Raw genomic sequence first — 19,355 nt, forward strand, 5'->3', positions numbered from 1 at the left:
TCCTTCTTTCTCCCTCCTGTAATTTTCAGCCCCTCCCCTGTGGGAAGGACCTTCTGACAAAAGTTGATGGCTGCCCTCGCGAACAGACGGATGGATCTGTTCGATATTCTCAGGCGTCCACTGATATTGATGTCACGCAACAGGTGGAGAAGCTTCCATTGAGTCAAAAACATTAAAACAATAGCAGACATCAGCACAGCAACATTTCCCAACTGTTGGATCCATCAAGAATATCTCACCACATGTTACTCTCTGTTGCTGCACTCACCATTGTTCAATCTTTCCAGCCAGTCACAAGCTGTGTCACGGGACCAGCAACAACCCATCATGTCTCCGGACGTCATCATCAGCAGGTCGACCCCACTTCTACTGAGAAAATATTCCAGCCCTGCTCAGTGCTGAACACTGATGAAGAGCAAGTTGTGATGCTGAGATCACTGATGAGCCACACCAGCATCAGGTGGAGAGTCAACCCAGAGCTGGAGCAGACTTACAGGTCTCACCGACCCTGGTCCAAACCAGTCATGAAAGGAAAAATGATTCATGAAAAGGTCTTCAGGGATTTTGTCTTCAATTTGTCCATCGATTGCATGAATAATTCAATAATTGGTTTGAAATAATTAACATTCTTATCAGCTGTCCCTCCGCTCCAGTTAGGGCATTGGAAGCACCAACCCAGAGTCTGAGATTGACGCAACTTTTGGGAAGTTCCTTCAGCAACCCCACCAGAAAGCGCGAAGAGGATAACCCAGCTGTGAACTTTTGTCGTCAGGTTGCTGCTGGCCTGTGACAAACGGACTGTTACCTTGGCGATGCGGTCCGATGTCAGGAATGCGTCATGGCGGTCGGAAGTGGAGCATGATGGGAGTTTGATCCCTGGGAGTCCGCAGCAGCCACCAGGTGAGGTATGTGGGTCAAATCCCAGGAGTACTCATTAGTGAGCCGCCACTGCCGGTGGCCAATCAGAAGCCAACCTCTCTCCCACTCAGGTGCCGCCAACACTAGCGGCTACTGAGGCTTCATCATCGGTGGTCAGAGCGCTGGCATGTAGAAATCTCCATGTGGAGACTCGCAGAGTCACGGCTGCCGTTGATTCCATTGTCTCCAATTCACTCCTGCTCACCTTCCCACTTCACAGGAAGCAACCAACATGTTAGCGTGAGCTAGCTTTCATGCAAGACCAGCACCATGAGGATGCTACCAGCGCCACCTGGAGGACAGACATGTATTGTGAATTGAAACAGTGATTAAACAAACAAGTCGGTGGCTGACCTCATTAGTTGACTTTTGAACAAAGGACAACATTGCAGCGGAGATGTAGGTTAGCTGGAGCATTAGAGTAAATACGGTAACGTGATGTAATCCAAACATCAGTAGAGAGAGATAATCTGGACAATAATCCACAGACAGATGTTCCACTCCCCCCATTCCCCAAACAGCCTGGATCCAAACTAGCGGCAGCCTGATCACGGACACACAACTCTGCTACATATGCTAGCACAAGCTATGCTATGACTAGCTTGCATCGCCCAAACGCCACCATGATGTCAGCTGTTCGACGTTTGTGGGACACATTTAGAGCGACTTGAGTGCGGCAGGAAGACTTTGGACAGGGAAGAGTAGTCAAGCAATGTGGAGAACCAGGAACCACCCGTTCCCTCTCAGGCACCTCGCAAGGTTAGTATGGTGATCAACATGGAGCAGGAACAAAGTGCTCAGCCTACATCAGGGGTTCTTAACCTTCATGATCTTTGGGCCCACCTTTTCCAGAACAAATGGACCCGGGACCCATTCAAGGAATAGAACTGATTCATTACTCTTGATTTCATTTGTGATCCAAAACCATATTTAATCTACTTACACGTGACTCCAACCAGCAGCAGAACCAGGCGCAAGTCATATTCATCAAATTTATCAAAGAAAAAAAAGAAAAAAAAAAGACGAAACTGCAAACTGTTGAGAAAATTGATTCAACTGTGCATCATGAATAAAAGTCTGAATAAAATGAATATAATAAAACAGTATCAAAATAAAATAAAATAATATATTTAAATAAACTCTAAGGAAGATATAAGTAAAATGTAAATGAAAGTAGAGGCCTAAATTTTTCAAATTAATTTTAAAAACAGGTGCTTTCATGAACAGTTTTTACTCTTGTGGAGGTGGCATCACTTTCTCCTTGTTTCCAAAACTTCTCCATACTTGGTAACTATCACAAATTTGCAGCTGTCGAGTCATTATTACGACACACTTCTGCCACCATATGTGGCAACTGTATTAAAACTGAGCATCTTGCAGCCGAGAGGTGTAAAACAAAAAACTTTTAGCGGCCCTCAAAGAGACGCTCACGGCCCAACCATGGGCCTCGGCCCTATGATTGAGAATCACTGGCCTCCATAGTGAGCGATGAGATTGAGTGATCCAGATCCAAGTGCACTCGCTCAAAGTGAGGAATGATGAAACGGGACACCTCCACTACAAGGATCTTTTGTAGCGTCAGTTGAGATCTGATGATGATGATGATGATGGTGGGGGTGGTTGGTTGACTAAAGGATCTTCTCATGCCAGTGGAGCTATGGAGTGTCGGAGGTCTGTCGGTGATGTGACCTCCAACGGCAGAAGCAGCTGGATTAATCAGATGCAGCAGCCTGTCAAGTGCTAATCTGCTGTAATCTCGCTCACCGCAATCGTGGAGTGCTCCGACGAAGTGACAGTTTAAGCCTCACCTCCTCTGCAGGGGGTCGAAGGTCGTCACGTTTATTAAGGCCTCAGACAGAAACAGAGCATCTTCGTAATCAGACAATAACAGCACCACAGTCAAAGCTCCTCTGCTTTAATCCCTGATAGACCTGCTGCTCTAATCCCTCAGTTTGCCCAAATTAACAAGTGTGTGGCTTGTCATCTTACCCACTAACACTAGAGATGAGACACCACTTCACCGTGAGTTTCAGTGAGAGGAAAGTTCATCTTTCATCCATCCGTCACACGATCGATCCGGTGAATGGTTGCGTTGTCACATTGTTCTGACAGATGGTTCTTTTGCTGGTTCTGGGCCTGAGATGATTCGGTGAATGCAGCTGCAGTATGAGTAGGATGTTAAGGAGTAGCTGCTCTTCATTGCCCGGGGCTGCTCCTCCCTGGTGGTCCTCCTCCTCCTCCTCCCCCCTCTGGCTGCTCAGTCAGAGCCTCTTTGTAGCCGGGCCGGTCCGGGCTCGGCGGGGTTTACCCACAGCCCTCAGAGCTGAGGAGACTCTGCAGTCTGAGTCCTCGCCACTGGCTATCCAACCTCCCGAATTCATCACAGTCCAAATCCAGCACAAACCAGTCCGGGACTCTCTCAGGACCTGAACCACGGAAGAAGCCTGGAGAGTCCATCAGTCAGACAGGACTCTGATGTCACTTCCTGATGAGATCCGTCATGTTAGCCATTCGATGCTAATGGATTGGTTAGCTGGAAGTAGCCTCCTGAGAGTTTGTTGGTCCAAGCGACTCCCGTTGGTGTAGCCGATCGAGCAGAAGCCAGAAGCAACAGAGGCGTGCTGGTAGCCGCCTTCGGGACGCGAGCGGTCGTGGTCGTGTAGCCGTAGCGGATTAGCACCATCTTACACTAATTAGCTGCGGCGCAAAAGAGCTCCGGACCCAAGGAGAGGAATAATTAAGGAGCACTTTGCGTGGATCGGCAGAACCTCTCGACTCCACCGACACTCAAACGTAGCGGGCTTCATCACCGCGAATCATGTCGATCCTCCCACACGTGCTGAATAAAACATGCCACACGTCCTGTTGCTTAATAATTCATCGTCTGAGTGACGGCGAGTCGCTCATTAGTGCGAGAAGTGGATACAAGTGGTCGGTTTCCCATTCGCCATTTTAGTTCCATCTCATCAGTCAACACCGGGCCTCAGACAGGCGGCTGGATGAGCCGATAATCCCATCCCCGAGACTGGAATATGTTTGAGATCATTGTATGTCTCTGTTTGCACTTGGACACGGACTCCACTTGGGAGTTCATCTGCAGGTGGTACTCTGTGTCGCGCAGATGACTTTTATCAAAACACAATTCAGACCCGAATTTTTTTTTCCATTTCACTACAACTTGTCAGACAGACTTGTGTCTGACTCAATTCAGCGGTCAGACCAACATTTCTATCATTACAAATGATGCTCAGGTGCTGATGCCAGGAAGCAGTGTCAACAAAATCTAGGTGGCGCTGTCACCTGTGGACAATGCTAGGTTCAGTGCTATCAGGCTCACCCGGTCTGCATCCTATGGACTTTTCTCCTCACTGAACCTTCTAGACCTTCTGAACTCTCTGGACTTTCTAGGTGCTCTGAACATCTCCTGACTCTGTGGAACTCTTTGGATTCTACGGACTCTCCGGACTATCTGGACTCTGATTCTCTCTGGACTCTCTGGTCTGTCTGTACTCATCAGACTCTCTGGACTCTCTGGACTCTGAATCTCTCTGGACTCTCTGGACTCACCAGACTCTCTGGACTCTGAATCTCTCTGGACTCTGAATTTCCCTGGTCTCTCTGGTCTCTGTGGACTCTCTGGACTCTGAATCTCTGTGGACTCTCTGGACTCTGAATCTCTGTGGACTCTCTGGACTCTCCTGACTCCCAAGACCATCCAGACCCTTTGGACACTGACCAAACTCTTGTGAAGTTTTAGCCATCAACTCGTCAAACTAACAAGTGTGAGGAGCATCTGAAGATGTTTATTAATGACTCGGACTCGCTGGCAGAGAGACCTGTGTTGGGGTTCACCCGGTGGTGGGGGGACAAGCGTCTGTCGGACATCCATATTAATGTCCAGCCCTGTGTTCTGCTGCCATGACGACAGCAGTTGGACCTCTGAGCTCCTTTATCTTGCCGGACAGGCAGACGTTGTCCTGTTGAGACTCGTCTCCCTGATGACTCAAAGACCCGTCTGCTAGACTTGAAAGTTCTATGGCAAAAAGTGGAGGGCTAGTGGACTCAGGTGGAAGAAAGTTCCCCAACTATATCCAAGGACTTGATCCTGATCCCTGCAACGTATGCTGACTGTTACTTCTGGTGGTCTGGATCCGGCAGTTGACCCAAATTTGTCCTGGTTCTGGTCTTGGTTTTGCTGACAACTGAAGCAGAAACTCTTAATTTTGATTTTGGTTTGGTTTACGTGCTGGTTTGTTCTGTTGGCCCACCTGGTCCTTGCTCATGGCACCAGACAGTCTCATATAATCCCGCTCTGAGCGACCCGGATAATCCCATGTAGACCTCCGGAGCCAGTAGGGTCCATCTCTTGTTTTGAAGAGTCTGATGATGCTGGACCCTGACTGCCCGAGTTCATGTGCCTTTTTTTGGATGTTTTTGACAAGTTGCAGCTTCCTGCCAAGGTCCCTGAAGGCATCAGTGCCCAAGACCATGAACAGAGGACATAGTTGTTTTGGCACTTGAACTCTGACCTGCGGGAGATGATGTAGACTTTGGGAAATCTGCTGAGGCCTCAGGCCTGCCTTTGTCCCAGTGGACCACCGCCGCAGGCATGTGAGGGGGGCCAGCATGATGACAGAGTATAGCGCCCCCGCTGGCCCCAGAAGAGACCCAAACTTGAGGCCTCCTGAATGTCATTTCCCCTGATGAGGACACACACTCACTCACACACATGCACACAACCACACACGTTTGTTTTGCTATTTTTGTGAGGACCTCACATTAACATTACCCTTTCCCCAGCCTCTCACCCATAACCTAACCATCCAAAACAACCGTTACCAGGACTCTGAACCAAACTTGCACCCAATTACAATGAACTGCTTTCGCTGTCATTTAACCCTCTAAACCTTGTGAGGACAGGCCAAAATGTCCTCACAAGAAGGTGGCTTGTCACGACTTGGTACTCACATGTAAACAAGGCAAAACGTGCCCCCACACACACACACACACACACAGACAAAAAGTCAAAGGTCTCTGCAGATCACTAATGACAACAATAATCAGATTATACATCAAATGTGTCATTTTCCTACTTTTCAACATCAATGAAATAATCTGGTAAATATTTCAGATTAGGATCCATTAAACGCTTTAATTTGCTTCAATCTGTCAATGTGCAAATCAGATTTATCTCACGCATGTGTCAAACGTAACCCAAATCCACACATGCGCTCACACAATACACACTGACACTCACTCAGACACACACACAGAACACAGGGGTCTGACTGAAGTCCAAACATGTCTGGTTCGGCTGGTTGCCATGGCGACCATGTTATTCACAGACTTAAGGCTCAATGTTGCGAGGCGTGCTGAGGAGCGAGGCGGACTGAGCTGTGCTACAACAAGGACTTTGGGTCACGTCCCGCGGGTCCAGATCGATGGGCCTGCTCTCGCAAACAAAGAGCTCACCAAAATACTGCCCACCAATCCCACCCTTCATCTCCCGCTCCCCATCTGTTGGCTTCTCAGACCATGTGACCATGACAGCTAATCAGAGCTCATACAACAACATGACCCCTGTCAAGTTTCTCAAAAGATTCTGAGAGTCAGAACTTCCTGCTCTCCACCACATAATTCTTGCTTCAAGGACTCCCTGGTGGATCGGCCGATTAGCCTGGACCTCAAGCCCAGACGAGTGGAGTGGAGAGCCTTAGTTCATCTCTCATGATTCAGAACCAGAGCTGGGTCAAGGAGGAGAGAGCCTCGCTGTGAGATGGATGCTGACCCTGGGGGGTAATAGACGACACTGATCCTCGAGAGGATCAATCTGAAGCTCAAGTAAAAATGCACGCGCACCATCTTTGTGGGGTCCGCTCATTGCCGTAACCCTTTCCCCAGCCTCTCCCCATAAAACTAACCCTCCAAAACACATGGCTAACCTGAACCAGGACTCTGAATCAAACTGAAACTCAGTTATAATGACCCAGCTATTTTGAAGTCTTCAACCTCAAATTGAGGCTAAACCTTGTGGGGTCCTGCAAAAGGGCCCCACAAAGAATAATAAAGGCCCCACAAAGAGGTGTTTTCCCTGAAATTGGACCTCACTGGGATAGATATTCTTAAACACACACCCAGACTTCAGTACTCCTCTCTTAGTGGGTCAGGCTTATTGATTTTGGGGTGGGTTGTAAGTCCATTCAGAACCTGGATGACAGAAAGTAAAAGAGTCTTTGACCAGTTGACCCACAGGTGCTGATGACGTCACATCTCCTGCCGACCCGAGTGGTACTGGTCCAGCTCTCATCACTCACTTTTAGCTCTGTATTGATCAGCTTACAGCGGCGAGCCGAGATTTACGTAGGACCAACGGGACCAGAAGCACCTCTGACCCTCGTGCCGGAGACTCTGTGTGCGGACATGATGGAGATTTATCTTCTGCCTTGATCCCCAGCTGTTCCTGGACCTCCAGACAGAGGAGAAGCAGACACACACACAGACAGACTCACAGACCTGCTCTGGTCTTGGTCAACAATGATTTGTAGTCCAGAGACCATGAGCTGAAGGACTCAAGTGAAAACGCTTGTCGCATGGCAGAAGGGTCTGAGCCTAGATGACCTTCACCAGCCTCTGATTCTTGGGTGTTGTTGTTGAAGGTCTGCATGTCTGTTGGGAGCCGAGAGTGTGGTGGCACATGTGATTCATCACTGCACTCATACACACACACAAACCCTGATGCAGCAGAACCAGCAGCTCATGATATTAAAATATACTTGTCCTTGTTCAGCATGCGTGCGTGTGTCAGTTGTAATGCATGGTTGTGTTCACCAGCTCAGCACACACAGAGGTGTTTTTGGGAGACGGATGAGCCTGTTGGGAGTGACCTAGAGCCTTATTCCATTCCAGCCCATGAAGCTGGGCAGAACCAAGGTCAGTTAGTTGCATTTGAGCAAGACATTCATTCAGTAAGATTCCAGATGGAGGCAGGTCCCTTTCACCCAGACAGCAGTCTATGATTTACTACCAGAACATTCCATTTGATGCTGGAGACCAAAGGTCCAGACCTGGCCTTCGGACAGAATCTTTGGTAACCATCGTCATGATAAACAAAAACCATGGTGATGATTGTTGGTGACCACAGTGATGACACACAGTGACTGTGGTGATAGTCACCAATAACCATGCTGCACTTCAGTAACCATGGTAATGTTCTCGAAGACCATGGTGATAATCGTTTATAACCACGCTGGTCTTCGGTAACCATGGTGATGACAAATGGTAACCATGGTGATAATCGCAGGTAACTCCGCTGCACCCTGGTAACCATGGTGATGAGAAATGGTAACCATGGTAATAATCTCTGGTAACTACCCTGCACTTTGGTAACCATGGTGATGACAACAGTAACCATGGTAATAATCTCTGGTAACTACCCTGCACTTTGGTAACCATGGTGATGAGAACAGCAACCATGGTAATAATCTCTGGTAACTACGCTGCACCTCGGTAACTATGGTGATGACAAATGGTAACCATGGTGATAATTGCTGGTAACCACGCTGCACCTTAGTAACCATGGTGACAACAAATGGCAACCATGGTGATAATCGCTTGTAACTACGCTGCACTTTGGTAACCATGGTGATGACAAATGGTAACCATGGTGATAATTGCTGGTAACCACGCTGCACCTTAGTAACCATGGTGATGACAAATGGTAACCATGGTGATAATTGCTGGTAACCATGCTGCACCTTGGTAACCATGGTGACGACAAATGGTAACCATGGTGATAATCGCTTGTAACTACCCTGCACTTTGGTAACCATGGTGATGACAAATGGTAACCATGGTGATAATTGCTGGTAACCATGCTGCACCTTGGTAACCATGGTGACGACAAATGGTAACCATGGTGATAATCGCTTGTAACTACCCTACACTTTGGTAACCATGGTGATGACAACAGTAACCATGGTAATAATCTCTGGTAACTACGCTGCACCTTGGTAACCATGGTGATAATTGCTGGTAACCACGCTGCACCTTGGTAACCATGGTGACGACAAATGGTAACCATGGTGATAATCGCTTGTAACTACCCTGCACTTTGGTAACCATGGTGATGACAACAGTAACCATGGTGATAGTCTCTGGTAACTACGCTGCACCTCGGTAACCATGGTGATGACAAACAATAAACATAGTGATAATCGCTGGTAACCACACTGCACTTTGGTAACCATGGTGATGACAACAGTAACCATGGTAATAATCTCTGGTAACTACGCTGCACCTCGGTAACCATGGTGATGACAAATGGTAACCATGGTGATAATTGCTGGTAACCGCGCTGCACCTTGGTAACCATGGTGACGACAAATGGTAACCATGGTAATAGTCTCTGGTAACTACGCTGCACCTCGGTAACCATGGTGATGACAAACAATAAACATGGTGATAATCGCTGGTAACCACACTGCACTTTGGTAACCATGGTGATGACAACAATAACCATGGTAATAATCTCTGGTAACTACGCTGCACCTCGGTAACCATGGTGATGACAAATGGTAACCATGGTGATAATTGCTGGTAACCACGCTGCACCTTAGTAACCATGGTGATGACAAACAGCAACCATGGTGATGATACTCTCCTCCCCAGTTTCACCCAGCTCTGTCGATCGCAGACTCTGCTGCAACATCGACCGTCACACGTGGAGATCAATTTGTTTCCTGCTGCTCATTGAATAAAGTGCAGCCTTGAGTGGCGCCCCCTGCAGTTCCATCACTCAACAATTAACTGCCAGTTGGTGGTCATGCCCGCTGCTGTGGCCTGCCAATCATTACTCCAACGTCCTGTGAAAAAAATAAAGGTTAAGTGCAACCTGATGGTCTCCAACCAGCAACCCTCACCTGGTGCTCTGTGAATGTTGGGAGCCAGTGGCGTGTGACTGCCTGTCCACCATGCTGTGGTGCTGTGGGTCCTCTCAAGTTGGGGTTCAAAGGATGTCAAGTCTCACAGTCACACACAGACTTCGTTGCCGCCACAGTCCTGCCTGATGACGCTCAAGTTCACTCCAGATTTTGCTTCCACATGGCTTCTCATAGAAAGTCCCCACAAACAGCATATCACACTTCATCACTGAGGACCCCTCTCCGCCTCCATCACTCCATCCAGCTTCTGAACAGCCAGACAGTGTCCCAGGTGTTGAGAGTCATGCTGTAGCCATGCGACATTTTAGTCTGACCTCTGAAGGACAGGGCGTCCAAGTGAAGGAGTGATGCATGAGCTCGGCCACTTGTCGCATCGTAGCTTATTGTTGTTTTCGTGTCGTACCTGCTGGTTAAGCTTCAATACTGCGTTCACCTCACCGTGCCTCCTGCAGGCGGAAGTAGATTGGTTTGATCCATGTTCTGGGGAGGTTCTGGTTGACTTCCCGTCCACTCTAGTCTTCAAATCGCTGCCGCCTCCACCAGATTAGTAGGCTAGCAATTGAGTTAGCCCGACCTCTGACCCCCGAGCTGTGAGTGGGTTTGTATCGGCTGCAGTGTTTTATTTCCCAGAATCCTCCCTGGTGGCTTCAGACTGGGCTCCACAGTGATGAGGAGCCGGCGGCGCCAGAGAAGGCGGTGTGCGTAGGCGGCGTTGGAGATTGATGAGTGGCCGGAGAAGATGGAGTGATTCACAGCCTTTATTTCCCGGGAACCTTTGAGCAACACTACTGTGTGCCGCCCACCTGATGGAAGGATGATGGTCTGATGAGGCAGATGAAGAAAGCAACTGTCCTCAAGTGTCTTGTTAGAGTCGTCAGCTCACAGTCAAACTTGTCGCCATGACGAAACTCTCTCATGGTGTACCTGAGCCTGGAAATTCTGCTGAGTCATCGCAGGGTGGCGGAGACCCAAGCAGTTGTTCTGTCACTCCACTTGCCATCATGTGACACGATCACATGACCAGAGTCGGACAGGTCTCTGTCCAAATGAGGATAATTTCAAGAAATGAGGACGGTTGCCGCGGAGACGGAGCGCAGCGGTGACAGGAGCGCCAGGAAGCTTCAGGGCTTCAGCTTATTTATGGAAAAACCCAAGACTTAATTGGAGTCGTCAGGAAACTGTCAAAGTGACGAGAAATTACATGCAGAGGAGCTCACCTGACACTCTCTCTCTCACACACAAGCTCAGGCAGTCTAAGTTCTAATGGTTTATGGGGACCTCTCCTGGCCATAACCCTTTCCCAGCCTCTCCCCCTAAACCTAACCTGAACCAGGACTCTGAACCCAACTGTAACCCAGTTGTCATGACCCGGTTATCTTGAGGGTCCAGCCAAATGGTCCCCACAATTTCCCCACAAGGTCCTCACAGGGACAGTGTTTTGTCAAGAATTTGCCCCCCACAAGTGAGGATCAACCAGGTGCACACACACACACACACACACACACACATATTCATATTCTCTCTCTCCTCACTTTCTGTATCTCTCTCTCTCGCTCTCCCTCTCTCAGAAGGTTCTGGATGCTGTGGGACTGTTTCTATGGCAACTGTAGCACAATTTCTCCCCACAGTGTTTATGTGAGTGTGTGTGATCAGTGACTGTGGACAGGAAATGACATCGTCACTGAGGAGTCCTGACCTCCTTCGTCCAACACCAGACCTGAAAACTGCAGCGAGAAGGTTGGTGGTTTCTCCTCTGATGGGCCAAACACAACAGGTGAACTGACAACTCCTATTTTACACATCCAGAGTGTCCCCATCTGTCTCCCCGAGTAGCTGGGATGGACTCCTGGTCCTGTGAGGGAGCAGCAGGAAGAAAGACAGGACGTGAGAGCTGGTCCCGGACACAGTGTTGTCCGACCAAGTAGAATTCTGTTGCCGGATCCTGGGCCCTTCAGTTTTTCGATGGAGCAACATTGCCATCACCAGGCCAGAAGAAGAACTGCAGGATTTTTTTCCTTCTTCATCGTCATCATCCGGTGTGATACACACACACACACACTCACACACACACACACGCACACAGACAGGTGGTCAGTCCACTTGGTTCTGCACCAGGTGGCGCCGTGATTGAGCCAATTCAGAGCCCAGCCACAGTCCAGATGAGCGTCGGCCTCCGGGCCAGCTGCTTCACCTTATTGTTCCCACCGTTGATGACCTCCCCCCCGGCCCTGCTGGCTGACAACACAGCCGCCCGTCTGCCACCATATTAGCAACATATCGTACGACAACACATCAGACGGCCCCAGCAGATTAAAGTGATGAGCCGTGATTGTATGAGTGTGCAGAGGTGAGTGGTCTGCTGAGATCAGCAATATGTTCCCCCAGCCCCCAGTCTCACCAGTGTCCCTAGCTAGCTGGGACAAGAGGATGTTTTTAGAAACAGAATCTTTATTTACTGAGGAAGATACAAACAGAAACAACATATGAATGACAAAGGCACATGTTCCGGTCGAAACTTTTCCCACTGGAGGTCAGCAGTGGTCACCAGCCACTTTGAGTCATCTGCTGCGCTTCCACTCCGAGACAATAGGGGGTCTCTACGGAGCCTGTATTCAGGTCAGCACATCATCTTCAAAAATAAAAGCCACTGGTGGGACCACTGCTTGGTCCAGTATGATTGGTCAATCAAATAGCTTGAGTTTGCATGTGGGCAGAGCTTGCACCCCTCTTCTCTGTACCCTCGGAATTCCTCCCCGGGGTGTCTGTGCCGAGAGACCGTTGGTACGCCGCAGACAGTCGGTAGAGGACGTCAGGTCGCGGGCCAGGATGAGTGTCGGCCTTCTGCGCCATCAGCATCTCAAACAGCGTGCTGACCTCTGACAGCATGGCACCACTTAATGGCCCTGCCTTCTCCGGGGCTTTGCCTGACGGACGAGATAAGGTGTCTGTTTAACACCTGTGCTAACCAACCAAAGGTGGGGAGACTTTACCGAACGTGGAGAAGGACGAGGAGTCGAGCACGTCTCTCGGCAGGAGCTCACTGTCGGTGGACGGAGGGTCGTTCGGAACAAACACGTTGTCGTGGTAGTCGCATGACAGAGGAAGTGACATGCGAGACATCCAGTTGGGCGCGCTTGTGAGGAGGCTCTCTGCTGGCGAAGAATCGGATGAGTGGATTTCAACTGCATGTACGACAGACAGCGGAATACCTGGAGTATCCAGATCCTCCTGCAGCAAGTCTGTGGGAGACTCCCACTCGTCTCCAGCTTCACTCTCTCCATGACCACTGTCCTTTGTGCTCAACCAATCAGAGCACTCCTGGCCTGTAAGCCTATATGTACATGCACACATCCACAACTGAGTTAAGCATGGCGCCACACAGTTCCTATTCACCTGGTCAGGAGACCAGCTCACCTGCCGGAGCGATGGGAATACTTGTTCCCACGGAAGTTTGTCCGTGGCTGGAACCGACCCTGGTGGAGGAGCGAGAGGAGCTGGGAGATCTGCTGTGGAGGAGCCAGGTGGTGATTACTTCACACACACAGGGTCTATGTTCTTTTGGTTTATGGGGACCGCTCATTGCCATAACCCTTTCCCCAGCTTCTAACTAACCAGGACTCTGAACCAAACTGAAACCCAGTTATTTTGTTATGTAATGTTTTAACTGTGAAATTGAGGCTTGGCCTTAAGGGGACAGGCAAAAGGGCCCCACAAAACAAAAGGTCCCCACAAATAGGTGTGTTTCCCCACAAGTATTGCTAAACCAGGGACACACGCACACACACCCGCAAACATACACACACACACACATTTGTTTTGCTATTTTTGAGAGGACCTCTCACTGCCATAACCCTTTCCTCAGCCTCTCACCCTTAACCTAACCATCCAAACACAAACTTTAACCAGGACTCTGAACCAAACTTGCACCCAGTTATAATAAACTACTTTTACTGGTGTTTTAACCCTCTAAACCTTGTGAGGACAGGCCAAAATGTCCTCACAACAAGGTTCCTTCTGAAGACTTGGTACTCTCAAGTATGGCCTCCAGACACACACACACACCTCCACACACAGTGATAGATAAAGTTATTCAGGTTCTCAAGTGTCAGAAAAAAAATCCGCCTCAAGAAACAAGATTCATCTGAGCTGATGTCAGCCGCCCCGTGTGAGCATGCGCATCTGTGCGTAACATACGCACATCAAGCGTTGACTGGCAGTTGACCAGCAGAAGAGCCTTCATCTGTGTGGGTGTGACGAGAAGCCACTGTTAACACTGCTATGTGAACCAGAGAGAGGTGGGTCAAACCTCTCTCTCTCCCTCTTTCTCTTGCTCTCTCTATGGCGCTCGCTCTCTCACACACACACAAGTTTGTAGCTCTATCCTTGTGGGGACCTCTCATTGCCATAACCCTTTCCCCAGCCTCTCCCTCTAAACTTAACCATGCAAAACACATGGTTAACCTGAACCAGAACTCTGAAGCAAACTGAATCCCTGTTATAATGACCCAGTTATTTTCAAGTCTTCGTCATCAAATTGAGGTTTAAACTTGTGGGGTCCAGCCAAATGCCCCTACAAAGATAGTGTTTTGTCATGAATTGGTCCCCGCAAAGTAGGATAAACAAGCCCCCCCACCCCACACTCACACATCCTTTGAGGAAGTTAATTTGAATAGAAGAATGGGCTTTTCGGTGAAACCTGTTTCCTTTTAAACACACACACTGACTGACACACAGTCAAAAAAACAGACTCTAGTCCCAGATTGAGGATTTGGCCTGTATAAACAGCACTTGACTTCATAAACAACGACTTGTCTGGTTTGAATCTGGTATTTAAATGAGCTTCAGAACTCACCTGAACTTCAGGTGAGGTGGAAGAGAACTCCATGGAATCGCTTAACACTGCCACCGACAGGCGGGCCAGGTTCTGGAGGATCCTGCGGTGCTCCGCCTCTGGACCACTGAGGCCATCTGTGTCTTTGAAAGTCGTCTCTGAAGCCAGTAGCACTCCTTTGCTCCCGCCAGCCTCTGTGGTGCTGGAGTGGGACCCTGATGAGGAGGTGGTTGGATAGGAAATTTCGTGAGACAAAATCCCGTCACACTTTCCTGGTCTCCAGACAGTTCTCGACTGCCCCTGATGGGGCGTCAGCAACTCAAAGGTTCTTGTCTCAGTCTGATGGTCTTCTAACGTCGCAGGAGGTGCAGTGAGGGACTGACACTCTGTGCTAGCCACAGGTGGCTCATCTCTTCGACGCTGAATAACTGGAATAAGATGTATGTCGGACTTTCTGATGGTCTTCTGTGGCCGCTTAGGATGTTGCGTATACATAGACTCAGCCTGGCGGCAGTTGTATGCCCGGTTGTCCCTCTTCTCACTGCGGCAGAAAGTAGTTACAAGGGCGATGGCCAGCAGCAGCAGCAGGCAGGTGGTGCCAAGACAGATGGCCAACATCATGGTGAAGCTGAAGTCTCCACGAGTTCCCGGAGAGGAGTTTCTCAGATGGTCCCTCAGGTTAATGAAAGACACTTCCAGTCTTGCCTTGGTGACCAGGGGTGGGGTCCCCATGTCGGTGACAATCAGATGGGCCTGGAGGGTCCTTCCGACAAGTTCGGTAGCATTAGTGGTGTTCACAAAGACCTGTCCAGTAACCGGGTCCACCCACAACAGCCCCGAAGAGTCTTGGATCCTGAACCGGATTTGTCCATTCTCGGCTGAATCTGCGTCCTCTGCCTTAATAGTCATTGCTAGAAATCCATTTGCTTGGGGGCCATAATGAGTCTGCACACCCTCAATGTGGTTATCCATCTCTGTCACAATGTCGCCTCTGCCCAGGTTGACTGGGACACTCAAAGAAACTACGTCCCTCCTGGGTTCCGGATCTGTGATGACTGGGGAGTTGTCGTTCACGTCCTGGATGTGAACCTGGACTGTAGCAGTCGATGTTAGCGGTGGGTGCCCATTATCGACTGCCACAACAGTGAAGGAGTAGAAGCTAGCCTCTTCGTAGTCCAGAGGACTAGTGACAGTCACCATGCCGCTGGTCGGATGCACAGAGAACTTCCTGTTTGTGGAATTGTGGATGAAAAAGGAGACTCGACCACTGAGCTCCAGATCTAGATCTGTGGCCTCGACTTTAAGAATAGGGAAGTTGGCATGGTTGTTCTCTCTGAGTGAAGCTTTGTAGACTGAGGATGAGAAGACGGGCGCATTGTCATTCTCGTCCAGAACCTCGACCAGCAGGTGCTTGATGCCCACGAGTGGGGGGTCACCATGGTCATAGGCAAGCAGCGTGATGTTGTACCTTGTTACTTGTTCTCGGTCCAGACTGCCATTGGTCATGATCATGTAGTTGTCCTTGTGGATCTGCTTCAGACGGAATGGGCCGGACCCTTGCTGTATCTCTGCCCGAACTCTTCCATTCTCTCCCGAATCTGCGTCCGACACCATGACCAGTGCCAGGTACGTGTCTCTCTGCACACCCTCCAGGACCGTGGCTACACGGGACTTGGGCGTGACGTGAATCCGTGGAGCATTGTCATTGACATCTGTGACCTTGATGTGCAATTTGCAGTGGGAGGGAATGGCATTGGGCCCGCGGTCCCGGGCCTGAACCACAACCTCATAGGACGGTCTGGCCTCATAATCCATAGGGGCTCGGAGACTCACAGAGCCAGTTCGAGAGTCCACAAAGAAGAGCTTTTGGACATCTGGGCGTGTGTGTCTTCCGAGTGAGTACTCCACCTCCCCATTGGCGCCCTGGTCTGGGTCCGTGGCTCTCAGGTTGATGATGGTTGTCCCTCGAGCAGTGTCTTCTGGAAGTTCCACAGTGGGACTGCTGTCCTCAAATATGGGACTGTTGTCATTTGAGTCCTGAATATTTACTCGGACTAATGTGCTGCCAGATTTGGGGGGATTCCCTTTGTCCCAGGCGACTAGTGTGAGGTTAAAGGAGCTTTGGACCTCCCTGTCCAGTTCTCTGATGACCACCAGCTCTGGTAGTTTGGTGTTGCCTGGACCCCCAGTCACATCCAGGGCAAAGTGCTGATTAAGCGACAGGGAATAAGTCTGGAGGCCGTTGGGTCCAACATCTTGATCTACAGCTCGATCTAGTGGCATCCGCATCCGAAGAATGGCGGACTCTGAGATCTCTACGTCCTGCAAAGGACCAGGGAAGCTGGGACTGTGGTCATTCAAGTCCATCACCTCAACTCGAACCTTCAGACAGTCCACTGCCCCGCTCTTCCTGTAGAGGACGCTGAAGGACACCTCGCACAAGTCCAAGTCTCGGCAGAGCTCCTCCCGGTCCAGTCGACCTTGTGTGGCCACGACGCCATCACGGCTGCTGACAGAGAAGGGCAGGGATTTTCCATGTTCCACCACCTGGAAGTTCTCAAGAACCCGGGTCTCACCACTTCGTCGCAGGTCATCTAGCAAACAACCCAGTCGGGTTCCGTCTGGCTGCTCTTCCCAGACCCTGTACCTGATCATTAATGAAGACGGCTCAGAGGAAAGACACCCGTAGACAATGGTTAGAACCAGGACCGGAGCCAGCAGCATTATGAAGTCCGGTAGTGATCCCAACCAGAACAACAAATCAGAGTCAAACTTGTTCTGGAATCAGGCCCATATCCCAAATTGAGAAAGATTAGATCCAAACAAACGTGGGTCGTGCTATGACCATAAAGACCTTCTCCGTGAAGACCATGTCTGTGAGCCTGTCCTGGTCTGTTGCATGTACTGACTGAAGAGGTCCAGATCTCTGATGCCACCAGCAAGTGGCGCTGGCCAATCAGAAAGCAGGAGGCGGGCCACTCAGAGGAAACCCCCTCTCCCTCTTCATCTCCCTGTCGCCCCGAGGAAATCCATCCAGTGTTTTTAAAGAAATGTGACACCACCGTTCCCCCCCTGTCAGAGTCTTGCCTCTCACCTGGTGTCTGGACCAGAACCACAGTCCCCCTCAGGTGTCCTGCTTTCATTCTCTGTACTCCTCTCTGCTCGCACAGTCCAACTTCAGTTTTGGGTCTGTCTTCTACCCAGAACCCTGGATGGTGTGTGAGTGTATGTGTGTGCGCACCATTGAACCTGCTCACCTCTTTTGTTTGAGCGTTGACCTCTGACCCCATCATTTACCTCCTCCTCTGACTTCCTGTTTCCTGCCCAGCTCCTCCCTGGTGTGTGTTGTGTGACTGTGATTTTGTGCATGTATTTATGTGGACATGTTGGTCACATGCTGGTGTGTGCATGTGCATTTCTGTGTGTGCGTGTAACCGGTTGTGCTCAAGAGTAAAAACAAAATGACTTGACACAGCCACTTCCTGTCATTGTAGACGTATTTCCTGTTAACCTAGATTCACTCACGAACACATGCACACGCACTTGCACTAACATGTTTTATAAAAAAAATAATAATAATAAGAGGAGATTCAAAGTTACTAAAAAACTTTTTATTCTAAGTTCACAAACGCAAATGTGACCTACGATCTTCAGCTCTAACCCTGAACTCTACTTCAGGGCTCCTGACCTGCAGCTCGGTTTTAAGGGATCTTGGTTAACTCCAGGAGACCAATTCTGAGCTATAGCAATGAGAAACTTCACAATGTCTAACTGAGTGTGTGTGATACGCGACGGTCTACAGGGAAGCATTGGATCTTGTCGTCAGCGGGTGTGTCATGGCTTCAGCTGCGTCCGGCCGAGCAGGCGATCTCCTTCACGATCATGATGTCTGTGTTTGTTTCCCTGCAGACAACACTGACTTCAGAGAGTGTTTAAGGAAGGCTGGAGCTGATCCCAGCGACACAGGGCGAGACATCAGGTACTTCCACGCATGAAGTCCACATGTCCACCCGAGTCATGGTGTTCACTTACAGTCGTCGAACACACAGGAAGCACTCATTAGCGTACGTGACCCCGTCACTGCCACACACTGGAGAGTAGTTGAGTGGACAGGCCTGAGTCAAGGTCATTCCTCCGCAGGACGGCTGCAACCACAAGCAGGACTTAAAGTCAGAACATTGACTCAGAGTACTTGTTTACACGTCCAGGCCCACTAATATCCATGAAACCTTAGAACACATGGTGCATAAACAGACATAGAGGACGACTGGTCCGTACCATCCTGACCCGGTTCACCTCAGCTCCTGGAAAGAAAAACACTAGTTTTAGGCAACTTCGTCCCCACTCAACTTGGCAACATGGATGCTGACCTGCACAGAGTGAGAGCAAGACCGCCAGCAGAAGAATCTGCATGCTGGAGAGCAGAGTCTCTGTTGCTGTGGAGACTGTGATGTGGATGAGCGACTGGTCGGGGGTGAAGTGAGCTGCTCCCTCAGAGGGTGCAGGTCATATAGAGGCGGGTCCGGTGTCTGGACGGTAGTCACCACGTGCTGCTCTCTGTTGTGGGCCGTAATCTCTGGATCAACATTCTGTCTGTTGGTGAATGCTGCTGACCCTGCAGACACATGTTCATCAACAGTCTTGTGATCTGCCCTGTTTACCACAGA

The 19,355-nt window shown here is 49.7% G+C and overlaps 2 protein-coding genes across 7 annotated transcripts; both read right to left on the reverse strand.

The window, feature by feature from the left end:
* Positions 1-12,310: 12,310 nt before the first annotated feature.
* Positions 12,311-17,928, reverse strand: pcdh12 (protocadherin 12). Of its 6 annotated transcripts, none has more exons than XM_053880021.1 (6): positions 17,071-17,928; positions 14,710-17,010; positions 13,272-13,363; positions 13,067-13,188; positions 12,848-13,009; positions 12,311-12,781 (listed from the first exon to the last, which is right to left on the reverse strand). In XM_053880021.1, the coding sequence occupies exons 1-6, from the start codon at positions 17,410-17,412 to the stop codon at positions 12,543-12,545; spliced, it is 3,258 nt and encodes a 1,085-aa protein (XP_053735996.1). In that variant the 5' UTR covers positions 17,413-17,928; the 3' UTR covers positions 12,311-12,542. The 6 variants fall into 6 exon arrangements, with proteins under 6 accessions (XP_053735996.1, XP_053735997.1, XP_053735995.1 ...); XM_053880022.1 differs by having other exon boundaries at positions 14,710-17,194; positions 17,265-17,352; XM_053880020.1 differs by having other exon boundaries at positions 13,272-13,360; positions 14,710-17,927.
* A 356-nt stretch (positions 17,929-18,284) lies between these two features.
* On the reverse strand, positions 18,285-19,192 carry LOC128766843 (probable pancreatic secretory proteinase inhibitor). Its single transcript, XM_053878291.1, has 4 exons — positions 19,059-19,192; positions 18,967-18,992; positions 18,721-18,833; positions 18,285-18,591 (listed from the first exon to the last, which is right to left on the reverse strand). Exons 1-4 carry the CDS (start codon positions 19,099-19,101, stop codon positions 18,531-18,533), a joined length of 243 nt encoding a protein of 80 aa, XP_053734266.1. The 5' UTR covers positions 19,102-19,192; the 3' UTR covers positions 18,285-18,530.
* Between the last annotated feature and the right edge of the window lie 163 nt (positions 19,193-19,355).

Source organism: Synchiropus splendidus, chromosome 11 (assembly GCF_027744825.2).
Source record: "Synchiropus splendidus isolate RoL2022-P1 chromosome 11, RoL_Sspl_1.0, whole genome shotgun sequence".
Lineage (NCBI taxonomy): Eukaryota > Metazoa > Chordata > Actinopteri > Syngnathiformes > Callionymidae > Synchiropus > Synchiropus splendidus.